This window comes from Heteronotia binoei, chromosome 21, assembly GCF_032191835.1.
Source record: "Heteronotia binoei isolate CCM8104 ecotype False Entrance Well chromosome 21, APGP_CSIRO_Hbin_v1, whole genome shotgun sequence".
Classification (NCBI taxonomy): domain Eukaryota; kingdom Metazoa; phylum Chordata; class Lepidosauria; order Squamata; family Gekkonidae; genus Heteronotia; species Heteronotia binoei.
Genome location: NC_083243.1, coordinates 25,792,606 through 25,804,960, shown reverse-complemented (window position 1 = coordinate 25,804,960; position 12,355 = coordinate 25,792,606). Strand labels below are relative to the sequence as shown.

At 43.2% G+C, this 12,355-nt stretch overlaps 1 protein-coding gene across 2 annotated transcripts in view; it reads left to right on the top strand.

Annotated features, from left to right (window-relative positions):
- ZFYVE21 (zinc finger FYVE-type containing 21) overlaps window positions 1–12,355 on the top strand; it is a 35,396-nt gene that overhangs the window by 9,286 nt on the left and 13,755 nt on the right. For both annotated transcript variants that reach the window (XM_060263137.1, XM_060263136.1), the window contains exons 2-4: window positions 5,001–5,051; window positions 7,309–7,477; window positions 11,766–11,841. In XM_060263137.1, coding sequence (XP_060119120.1) covers window positions 5,001–5,051; window positions 7,309–7,477; window positions 11,766–11,841 — 296 coding nt within the window. The remainder of the gene's footprint in view (window positions 1–5,000; window positions 5,052–7,308; window positions 7,478–11,765; window positions 11,842–12,355) is intronic.

The window sequence follows — 12,355 nt, the reverse complement described above, 5'->3', positions numbered from 1 at the left end:
CATATTAGTTTTACAGTTATATAAAAATATTGGTTTTTAATACTATTAGAAACACATTATAGATAGGTAATTGTGAATTGTGAGGTGAATTATCTCATTTAATAGATTAATCATTCATATTTGGACAATTATTCAGCTGTACTTTATTGGAAGGAGAAAAATAGGACTAGGAGGTGCAGCAGATGAGCACTGCAACCATATGTTATTAGCTTTGTATTCCCTTCCTGCTCTTCTAGATTTCTTCTTATCTTGGATACATTTGCAGCATTGTCTGTGACCAAACTGCATACTAGACATTTGAATTTTTGTTCACGTTATTATAGCTTTTGCTGCCACTTCTTGTAAGTATTCTGCTGTGTGTGCATTTCCTGACGTATCAGTTGTTTGTGCAAGAAAGACTTTCCCTTCTTCTGTTATAGAAGCACATACAAGTGGATCATTGTGGACATGACTCCAACCATCAAGACTTAGGTTAACAATTTTACCCTCCAGAGCTTTTGCACATTGCTCCATTTCTCTTTCATACACTTTATCCAGCAGTTTCCCTGCAACATCTACTCTGCTGGGTGGACTGTATCCTGGTCTCAGTGACTGAACCATATTAATGAAGTGTGGGTTCTCAGTCAGACGGAAAGAAGAGTTTGTTGCATAAACAAGCTGGGCAATTTTTTTTGTCAATTAACTCTTTTTCTAATCTGCTGGTTTTTATCAAAAGCGTATCTATGGTGGTTCCAGGAGGGAAGGGTTTTTTCTTTCTTTTAGGTGATATACTGTGGGTGTCTGATGATGATGATGTATATGGTGCAACGGAAACACTATCCTGGATAGATAACTCTGAAACTGTAGAACAGGAGGATGGTGATCTTGAAGGTGGATAGTTTCCAGAATCCTTAGTGTTGATGATGAATTCCCCTAAAAAAAAAAATCAATGCTATTATTTTATTATTTATACAATTTCTGCTTATTGTATTCATGGCCATGCAGCACTGCCCAAAAAGGAATATTTGCTTTTCTTCATAACTGTATCAAAATGACAGTAACATGCAGTAATAATAAGAAATATAATTTTGCTCAAACATGCTCAAGGCACTCTTTAAGAAATACGATTAAATAAAAATGTTTACCAACCTGAAGATCCTGCCTGTTCAAACATGTTTCTTTTATCATCTTCATCATAGCACTTCTCATATTGCCTCATTCAGGCCACCAAGCCTTGCATTTCTTTGTTGCAGTGTTTGCATTTTGCACGCATGACTGCCTTACCAATAGGTAGAGGAACTTCATTAAAATATTCCCAAACTGGGTCTCTTTTACGGCCTGCTGCCATTATAGGTTGTCTCCTCCAGGGAAAGAATAATGTGATAAACCTTGGGTTATACACATGAAAGATCCAAAGTCTTGTGGAGTATTCTGCTCAAAAAGTTCCACTTTCATTTTTACTGCTTGCCCCTCCCAGTTTGGTGTAGTGGTTAAGTGTGTGGGGTCTTATCTGGGAAAACCAGGTTTGATTCCCCACTCCTCCACTTGCACCTGCTGGCATGGCCTTGGTCAGCCATAGCTCTGGCAGAGGTTGTCCTTGAAAGGGCAGCTGCTGTGAGAGCCCTCTCAGCCCCACCTACCTCACAGGGTGTCTGTTGTGGGGGAGGAAGGTAAAGGAGATTGTGAGCCGCTCTGAGACTCTTCGGAGTGGAGGTTGGGATATAAATCCAATATCATCTTCTTCCCTCCTCACGCTTAAGTTTCTTCTTGTGCAGATCTATTCCACTCCAAGCAATCTTTTTCTATTCATTGAACTTTTTGAAACTTAGCACTTAAGGGGTTGATTCTGTGTACATAGGTTTGTAGAGCAATGAGATTAAGGTCTTTTTCTCAACTCTGTTCATTTTATAACATTTTTGCTGCGTAGAAGAGGCATGTGATCTCTGCAGGCACAAATACAGTTTTGAGAACTGCAAAACCAAGCATCTGTGTTCTGTGATAATATCTTGTAGACAGAGAAACTGCCCAGTAATCTTTACAGAAACCTCTGGAAAAGCATGACATTGTGCATGGATTTAGAATTTATTACCAAAAAATTTAAACATTGCATGAATATGCAATGCTTCAGAATTAAAAACTAATCTTTATTTCATGATGGAATAACCTTTGGATGATAATATATTTTCCTCAAAAAGCATTTTATTTAAAAAATCCGATTTAAATAAAAAAAATCCGATTTTTTGTTGTTGTTTTTGAAAAAAATCATTGATTTCTATCCACCCTGGTTTGGTTCTTATATTTCTGATTGGTTCTTCAACCCTAATTCTGCTGTGCTGTGTTTATTGAATATCCCATCCCATCAATTGCATGGACTCACTCTGCATAACCTGCTTTGAGTCCAAAGTGAGAAATTGTGAACTGAGCCACCTGCTCCTAGTGGCTTATGGTGGGGAATCTTTTCTTGGTCTTGAAGCAGCACAGCTAGTTATGAATCGGCCAGTGTGCATTGTGTGCATTGTGTTTCAGGAGAAGGTTTTTTAACCTCTGCAGCAAGCCGCGGTTAGATTGAGCTCCATAAGGAAATGCTTTTAGTCGCTTGCTTTGCTTGCAGCACAGCCAGCTCCTTAAGATCTGGTCAGCACCTCATATTTCTGCTTTTGTGACCAGCTCTTCCCACCATGATAGTTTTCTGTCAGAAATCCCCCTGAATCAGCCTTTGCAGCCACAGAAATATATCTGAGGCTTGAAGAACAAATGTCAGTATGAAATGAGATAGTTTGTGTTATTTACAGCCTGCCTTTTCACCAAGACTCAAGGTGGGATGACACAGTGTAGATCAGTACAGTCGGCAGGATGGGCCCTCCAACAAGCAATGTAATAGGAATAGGATTTCAGAAATCTGAGACATGACTGTTAACATGACACATTAAATGATGCAGGAATTACCTAGGAGGATCATACTTAGAGTCACAGAGAGTATGCGCTATGCACAATAGTGTGGTCCACAGCCCCTGCCCACAGTATCTTTCCCAAGCATTCCATTACAGTACAGCGAGCTGAGCCAGTTTGGTGTAGTGGTTAAGTGTGCGGACTCTTATCTGGGAGAACCGGGTTTGATTCCCCACTCCTTCACTTGCACCTGCTGGAATGGCCTTGAGTCAGCCAATAGCCCTGGCAGAGCTATCCTTGAAAGGGCAGCTTCTGTGAGAGCACTCTCAGCCCCACCTACCTCACAGGGTGTCTGTTGTGGGAGGAGAAGATATAGGAGATTGTAAGCCACTCTGAGACTCTGATTCAGAGAGAAGGGCGAGGTATAAATCTGCAATTCTTCTTCTTCTTTATGTAACTGTTTACCTGTCCAAAAACATCCTCCTTACTAATTCAGTTTTCATAGCTGGTGTAATGGTAGGAGGGGGGGGGGAAGCTTCGGGCCTCCTCAGGCATACCATTTCCCAAAGAAGGCCCATATTTCCTGAAGTTCCTCTGCCCCAGACTAACCTTTGTCTTTGGTTAATGTTTCCATTTATCTAGGTACCTGATTTTGATTCTGCTCCTGGTGGTCTATCTTATCTGCAGGATTAAGGCACTAAAGCCAGTTTGGTGTAGTGGTTAAGTGCACGGACTCTTATCTGGGGGAACCGGGTTTGATTCCCCGCTCCTCCACTTGCAGCTGCTGGAATAGCCTTGGGTCAGCCATCACTCTCGCAGAGGTTGTCCTCGAAAGGGCAACTTCTGGGAGAGCTCTCTGAGTCCACCTACCTAACAGGGTGTCTGTTGCGGGGGAGGAAGGTAAAGGAGATTGTGAGCCACTCTGAAACTCTGAGATTCAGAGTGGAGGGCGGGATACAGATCCAGTATCTTAAATATTGAAGGGGGTGTGTGCAGTAATTCAGGATATGCTGCAGTTAACTGTGTGTGTTTGGCAAATGTTTTGCGGTTTAGCCTTGGTGTCGGAGACTGTCTTATCAAGTGCTTAGTGTTTACAGTGCTGACAGACGCGGGATTTATCTCCCATGGTCAATGTACTCTGGCATCTTCTGAAAGCTACCCTGCTTTTGTTTAACTATTTTGACAGTACCAGTTTTAACTCCACTGTGTTTTGGCTTTGCTGCAGGAGCCAACGGGAGTGTTACTAGTGATTAGTAGATCACATCTGGACAGAAATGAATCCCGAGTCATTGTATGTCAGTTGTGCCTATAGCTGAATTAGTTTCAAACTTGTTGGTTACCCAGCAGGGGATATTAATTCTGTTTCCCAAGAGTCCTGTTGCCAAAAGAGAGGGTCCCTGGGAAAAGCAAAACTGGTGGCAGTACCATCTCCTTAAGGCACATAACAATAGCCTTGATATTTAAGGATCTTGCAAAATGTAGTCTTCCTAGTAAACTAGAAAAGAGAGAATATATTTTGGTACCCATGTTAGCTTCTCTTTTTCTTCTCACAGTGTTCCCTCTTTAGTCCTGCTTGTGCCTGTTTTATACTTTCCCTCCCACGCCTGGGTACCTAGCTGCTGCTGCCTTGTGGATTTCTTATCTTTGCAAGTCTTTCCCAAGAGTCCTGTTGCCAAAAGAGAGAGAGAGAGAGAGAGATTTTGCAGTTGTGGAAAAAATTATTTTTATCCAGCTGACACCACACAATCACCCCCGTCCTTTGAAAGACACCATAACTATTATTGCTTTCGAATGTGTTTTTAATTTGTATTTTAGATGTGCCCTTGGGGGAGAATTCTCGGCCTGGAATGCATAGTTCTTGCAAAGGAAGTTTGGAGTAACTCTGGATTCTCTCCCAAGCAGTTGTTTTTCTTCTACTAGTTTCCCTTTGTAGCCTCTGCTGATGTACACAATTCCCTGTGGGAAGCAGAGGCCGGGATGGAATAGTTTGAGAAGAAAAATGTATAGAGTACACCAGTGAAACATTTTAGTGGGGCTGGGGGATTGCACACTATATGCATTTACTCATGCTTTCACTTTTTGAATCAAGTGACCAAGAATCTTCACCTCTTTTTGCCTTACTGTCTTTCTAGTGTCCCAGATGCATGCAGTGCAATACAAAGTTTGACTTCATAACCCGAAAGGTAAGAAAAGAAACACAGCTAGTTTTTTTTTTAAAAAATAGGGTTTAAAAAAATAGCCTTAATTCAAACATGACTTTGTCTAACCTGCTTGTTAGAGCAGCTGCAGAGAAAGTGACAGGTAGGGCCTTGTTCCTACGCACAGTCATGTCATGTGTGCTTGAATTGCTCGTTTTGGTACAGCAAATGGGGTGGATCAAAGGCGTCTGTGAACGCAGCAAGTTGCTGGGATAGACTTCTGCAGTCTTCCCTCAAAGAGTGTTTCCCCAAGCTGCTACTGAATGCTGTAGCAATAAGGGGGGGGGGGGGGGGATCAGCTGGAATTACACACACAGAACACTTGTGTGAGTGGAGTGAGCTCTTTGAACAGAGCAAAAGCACACACAAGATGATGGGGCAAGTTTGTTCTTAAACTAGTTCAACAAAACTTAGGAAACTGTTAATAGTTATAGTCAGGGCTTCTTTTTTTAAGCCGGAATGTAGTTCCAGTCGGCTTGGTGTCAGAGGGTGTGGCTTAATATGTGAATGAGTTCCTGATGGGCTTTTCTACAAAAAATGCTCTGTATGAAACAATGGTGGTGTTAGGGGGTGTGGCCTAATATGCAAATAAGTTCCTGATTGGCTTTTTCCTACAAAAAAAAGCCCTGGTTCTAATTGATAATGCAGTGCCAGCACTTATCTTCTATGCATTTGAATTTTACGTAGAAATATAACAAACTGTACCTTCAGCATTTTATGGCCTTTTGATCCCGCTGCTTGCTTTTTTCTCTTTAGGCCGCGCTTTGTGTGTGTGCACATTTGTGTGTGTGGCAGTTGATTACACTTGATGCATGTGAAGCCCAAGCCGCAGCTGATGTAACAGTGACTCCATGGGGGTTTCAAGGCAAGAGTCTGAATTTGGTGGCTTGCCATTGCCCGCCTCTGCATTGTGACCAGGGCTTTTTTTGCAGCAGGAACTCCTTTGCATATTAGACCACACACCACTGATGTAGCCAATCCTCCTGGAGCTTACAATAGACCCTGTACTAAGAGTCCTGTAAGCTCTTGGAGGATTGGCTACATCAGGGGTGTGTGGCCTAATATGCAAAGGAGTTCCTGCTGCAAAAAAAGCCCTGATCGTAACCATGGACTTTCTTGGTGATCTCCCATCCAAGCACCAACTAGGGCTGACCCTGTTTAGCTTGCAAGATCTGGTGAGACTGGGCTAGCCTGGGCTATCCAGACCACAGCAGTTCCATACTACAATTAATAAAACTGTTTCTGCAAAGTTATAGGCTGTGACTTCAGAAGTCCTACATACATTAACTAGAAGGGGGGGGGGCGGGAATCATCAATCAGATCACATTTCCTTATGTCGCAAGGTTGAGTGCCTAAACATCATTTCATTTCTGCAGTGTTGAAAATGTAAATACCTTGAATGCTTCCGCAAAACAGAAAAGGGGGATGCCTAAAATGAAGAGCAACTACTTAACTGTGGCTAAAATGGAAACTACTTTCAGTGGTTCCAGCGTTGATGAAGCTGACATGATCGTTCTGCCTCCTTGGGAAGTAGAGACCTAGAGTAGTGAGTTATAATCTGTCATCCTAAATTGAGAAGGTGGGGCTTCCTCGAGTCAGTTTGGTGTAGTGGTTAAGTGCGCGGACTCTTATCTGGGAGAATCAGGTTTGACTCTCCACTCCTCCACTTGCACCTTGGGTTAGCCATAGCCACATCAGTGGCTATTAGCCACAGTGTGTGTGTATATATATATATGTGTGTGTGTATATATATATAATTTTTTTGGCCACTGTGTGACACAGAGTGTTGGACTGGATGGGCCATTAGCCTGATCCAACATGGCTTCTCTTATGTTCTTATGCAGCCCCATCTACCTCACAGCCCCATCTACCTCACAGGGTGTCTGTTGGGGGAGAAGCTATAGGAGATTGTAAGCCACTCTGAGTCTCTTGATTCAGAGAGAAGGGCAGGGTATAAATCTGCAGTCTTCTATATAGAAGAGCCACAGTGGAAGCACTTTTCTGGATAAAAATTCTCTCTCTCCCAGAGTTTTTATTTCAGCCGTCGTTACATCTCTGTGGGTGCTTCCTAATCAGGCATCTCCAGGCTGTTTTCTATGTCTGGCTGATCACTTATCGGCTTCAGCTCTCGTTACGTGACCCTACTCATATAACTGCAGTCATCGGTTTTTCGCCACAAAGCTCCAACTGTGCTGAAACAGTTTTTTCTTTGTTTTCCCTTCTCCCCCACCCCCCACCCCAGCATCACTGCAGGAGATGCGGAAAGTGCTTTTGCGACAAATGCTGCAGCAAAAAAGTGCCTCTGCCGCGAATGTGCTTTGTGGACCCCGTGCGCCAGTGTGCCGAATGCGCCCTCGTTTCCCTGAAAGAAACAGAGTTCTATGACAAGCAGCTCAAAGTGCTCATGAATGGTAAGTGCAGAGCATGAGGCACCTATGGGCCAGATTTTTTGCCCGTGTCATGGGCATGAGAGAACGAATAACTCCCAATTTGATCTTCTGGAATTCTTTGGCTTGTCTGCAGGACCATGCGGGGAACTCCGTCTTATCTTACTGTTCTTTTGACTCGAGGATCTTGAACAAGTTGGAAGGGGGTTGGATCTCAATCACTGCAGCTAAACTTTTAGAAACTGCTAGGGTAGTTTTCCAATTCTCATCTACAAGTGAAAACAGGACAATTCTTTTGAGACGATAAATTCACAAAGCCTATTAAGAGGGAGGACAGATAACCTTTCTATCAAATCAGACGAGCTTTCACACTCCAGTAAAATATGTTCTGATGACTCAAGCCAATCAGATCCACATTTACAACTTCTGTCTGAATATGCTGTGCCTACAAATCGGCCTTCCATTATGGCTGAGGGCAGAGAATTTAACTGAGCAAGCATGAATGGACTTCCGTAATAAGGGATTGTAAGGGATATGGGGAAATAGGGAACGGATCTGTTGCATGTTTTACTTTTAATAACTTTTAAAAGCAATAGTATAACCCCTCCACGGCTGGTTTTTTTGAGAGTAGTTTGTCTCTGATGCCAGATCAAACCAATAGATCACAGATCTGTAGTTGAAACTGCCCTGTTGTGTCCAAGTTTTTTTTCCTTGAAGCATTCTTCTAGCTATCATGTTCTCTTTGTCCCGTTGTTTGGCATGATTTGATATTCAGTAAACCATTCCAAGCCGAAGGAAGCGGTAAGGAACAATAGCATTTCTTTCTGTGACAGAAGGATTTATAGATGACCTTTCTACACCCGTTTGCATTCCTGTATACAGCATGCACAAATCCCCCTGTGCTGCTTATGAATATAGTTGGAGGAAATGTTGAGATTTGCAGTAACCAGCAGGTCCTTTCTGAAATAAATAACTTTCCTCACAACAGATTTGTCTCAGCATGAGCTCCAGTCTTAGATTTTATGTCCAGACACAATTTTCTTCCATCAAACTAGGTATATCACTTTTGATTACATTTTTATTTGCTATTTTGGAGAGCCAGTTTGGGGTAGTGGTTAAGTGTGCGGACTTTTATCTGGGAGAACCGGGTTTGATTCCTTACTCCTCCACTTGCACCTGCTGGAATGGCCTTGGGTCAGCCATAGCTCTGGCAGAGGTTGTCCTTGAAAGGGCAGCTGCTGTGCAAGTCCTCTTAGTGCCACCCACCTCACAGGGTGTCTGTTGTGGGGGAGAAAGGTAAAGGAGATTGTGAGCTGCTCTGAGACTCTTCGGAGTGGAAGGCGGGATATAAATCCAATATCTTCTTCTATTTTATTTATTTATTTGCTCTTTCCCCTTTCTTTCTCCCTATTTCTTCCCCTCCCTTGGCTTAGGAACTCCCACTGAGTACATGGTCCTTTTTTATTATGATTATTATTATTAGGTTTGTAACTATACTTAAGGTACCTTAGTTAGATCAATGGATATACACACATTCTTTCTTCCTTGTCCTATTTTCTTCTATAGGCTTTCACATTAATTTTAATGTCAATATTCTTCTCCTGCCCACTTAAGATAGCTATATTTTTATGTTTGCTCAATTTTTTTTTATATTGGCTTTTTTCTGTTTGTTTTATTACATTCTTGGCATTGTTATATTAAAGATCAAATAAAACTTGTTTTTAATTAAAAAAAAATGAAAATAACAGAATTGCAGAAAGAAAAAAATTGAAATAAATAACTTGCCCGACTCTAACAAGGGCAGCAGCACTTAAAAGTGATTCTTCCTCTAAGCTGTGGAGTCTTGTGAGCAAAAATTCTGCTTTGTGAGCTACCGGCATTAAAGTTGTGAGCTACTCGCTTAAATTAGCTGGCTGAAGGGTCATTTTTCCTGAGCTAAGATAAAAATGTGTGAGCCAAAGGCTAAAAAACTGAGCTAGCTCACGCTAACTCGGCATAGAGGGCACATTGCTTAAGAGCACCGTGGAATTGGGCACACTTGGTTCAATTTGAGCAGGCGCTCGTCTTGGCACTTCTTCAAAATTTTACTTTAAAAATAAGAATCTCAGTGTCACAAATTTTGGTTCTGGATACGGGAAAGCAAAAGGTAACACATCGTATGGAGAAGTCAATGAGGTTATTGTGGATGCTGAAAGAAGATTCCCTTTGGTGACCAGAAAGTAATATGTGGAAGCCTTGGCTGAAAGACATCTTCACTTGAGAGAGCTTCATGTGTGTCATGGTGTATACTCTAGGTTTTAGGGTAGCCATACCTTTATAACCATTTTGTGTGTCTAAACAGTGCTGTCCTAAACAGAATCAAGCCCTTCAAAGTGCATTGAAGTCAACAGGCTTAGACCCAACTGCATTGAAGACTGCAATGCAGGAGTTCACATCTCTGCATAAGAACATAGAACATAAGAACATAGAACATAAGAGAAGCCATGTTGGATCAGACCAATGGCCCATCCAGTCCAGCACTCTGTGTCACACTGGCAAAAAAAAAAGTGCCATCTAGAGGTCCACCAGTGGGGCTAGAAGCCCTTCCACTGTGCCCCTCCCAAGCACCAGAATACAGAGCATCACTTCCCAGACAGAGAGCTCCAACGATAAGCTGTGGCTAATAGCCACTGATGGACCTCTGCTCCATATGCTTATCCAGTCCCCTCTTGAAGCTGACTATGCTTGTAGCTGCCACCACCTCCTGTGGCAGTGAATTCTCAACATTCCTGCTATTTTATGCTCTCTCAGCATTCAGGAAACTGTATTCTAGTTAGTATTGCTGCTTTGGCGAGAGCCAGTTTGGTGTAGTGGTTAAGTGCGTGGACTTTTCTCTGGGAGAACCGGGTTTGATTCCCCACTCCTCCACTTGCACCTGCTGGAATGACCTTGGGTCAGCCATAGCTCTCGCAGGAGTTGTCCTTTCAGCCCCACCCACCCCACAGGGTGTCTGTTGTGGGGGGAGAAGATGTAAGAGATTGTTAGCCACTCTTGAGTCTCTGATTCAGAGAGAAGGGTGGGGTATAAATCTGCAGTCTTCTTAAATTTGTGGTTAAGAGCTTAATCGTCCCCACATTCTACCAAAAAAATTAGGGTGGCCTTGAGTATTAAACAGTTGGCTGTTGCCTAAACAGTAGCTCTGTGTCTCCCCCCCCCCAATTTAGTAAGTAAAAAATTGTGTGCTGTTATTGTGCACCCACCACCACTGTCAGTGAAGCAAAGTAGGGGAAATTGTGGTGGTTGATGCACGTTTGTTTTGTTAGCATTGCTCCATGACAAGAGATGTGGGGCTGCTGTTCTTTGGAGTTCCATGCTTGGTCTTTATTGTAAGCTGCACATCATGCATCAATAGTGTGCCCACTGTACAGCCAAAGGAACAAATGCACACAGCTTCTCTTGGTGAGAACCCTGTTTCCTTGCCTGAACATGGGACCTACTTCTGCAAGGAAACACAGTTCCGTCTCACCAAGAAAGGGGAAGCTGCATGTGACTGTTGTAAAACATTCCTTGGGAAAGAATTTGTGTCTGCTGAGCAGAAAAAGTTGCAGAAGTGCGTTCAGAGGAGCTTTTCTGACTTCTGGTTGTAATGTGCAGCCTATAATAATAGCCCTTCCTCGGGAGGTGGTGGGCTCCCCTTCCTTGGAGGTTTTTAAACAGAGGCTAGATGGCCATCTGACCACAATGAAGATCCTATGAACTTAGGGGGAGGTATTTCTGAGTTTCCTGCATTGTGCAGAGGGTTGGACTAGTTGACCCTGGAGGTCCCTTCCAACTCTATGATAGACTGTTGGTTTTTGTTTACTTAGCATTTGTTCTGTATGTAGCTCATGGGTGTCAGAGGAGTAAACTGCATCATCCCTTTTCTGTCAATGTACAAATCGGAGTTCTTCAGTTTGCCTTATCATGATAGGCTATGACAGTTCTTTTTCCTCAAAACTTAAATAGGTGCAAGAGAGCTAAAGAAGCTCTTAATTCATGGTTCCCTAGTGCTGGTGGAAAGTGCCAGCAAGTTTCAGCTGACTTATGGCAACTTCTTAGGGTTTTTAAGGGAAGAGATGTTAAGAGGCCGTTTGCCATTGCTTGCCTCTGCATCACAGCAGCCCAGGACTTCTTTGGTGGCCTCCCATCTAAATACTCACCAGGGTCGACCCTGCTTAGCTTCTGAGACCTGATGAGACAGGGCTAGCTTGGCCTGTCCCGGTGGGGGTACATACACCTGCTCACACTGGGCCTGTCCAACTCATCTTCTCTCCTCTTCTCCGTCTCCACCAAGGTGCTACGTTTTTTGTAACTCCAGGGACATCTGAGAAGTCAGAGATGATGGTTTGTCGGCTTTCCAACAACCAGAGGTAAGAAGCACGCTTGCAAACTAAGTGAATTTCATGTGCCTGAAATGTTCGCATCCTGATTGTACCGTACTTGGTTTGAATTTATTGAAGAGAGCCAGTTTGGTGTAGTGGTTAAGTGTGCAGACTCTTATCTGGGAGAACCGGGTTTGATTCCCCACTCCTCCACTTGCACCTGCTGGAGCAGCCTTGGGTCAGCAGCTATTGCAGGAGTTGTCCTTGAAAGGGCAGCTTGTGGGAGAGCCCTCTCAGCCCCACCCACCTCACAGGGTGTCTGTGGTGGGGGGAGAAGATATAGGAGATTGTAAGCCGCTCTGAGTCTCTAATTCAGAGAGAAGGGCTGGGTATAAATCTGCAGCCGTCTTCTTCTTTCTTCTTCTGCAGAGTTAATACAACTTCCTGCTTGTAAGCAAGAAACAGGTGACAGTTTTGAAGTGCCTGCTTTGGCATCTCAACAAATTTGGGGCTTACTGGAGGCTTTCTAAATTGCAGGTGTGACAATAGAGAAGGAACCTGG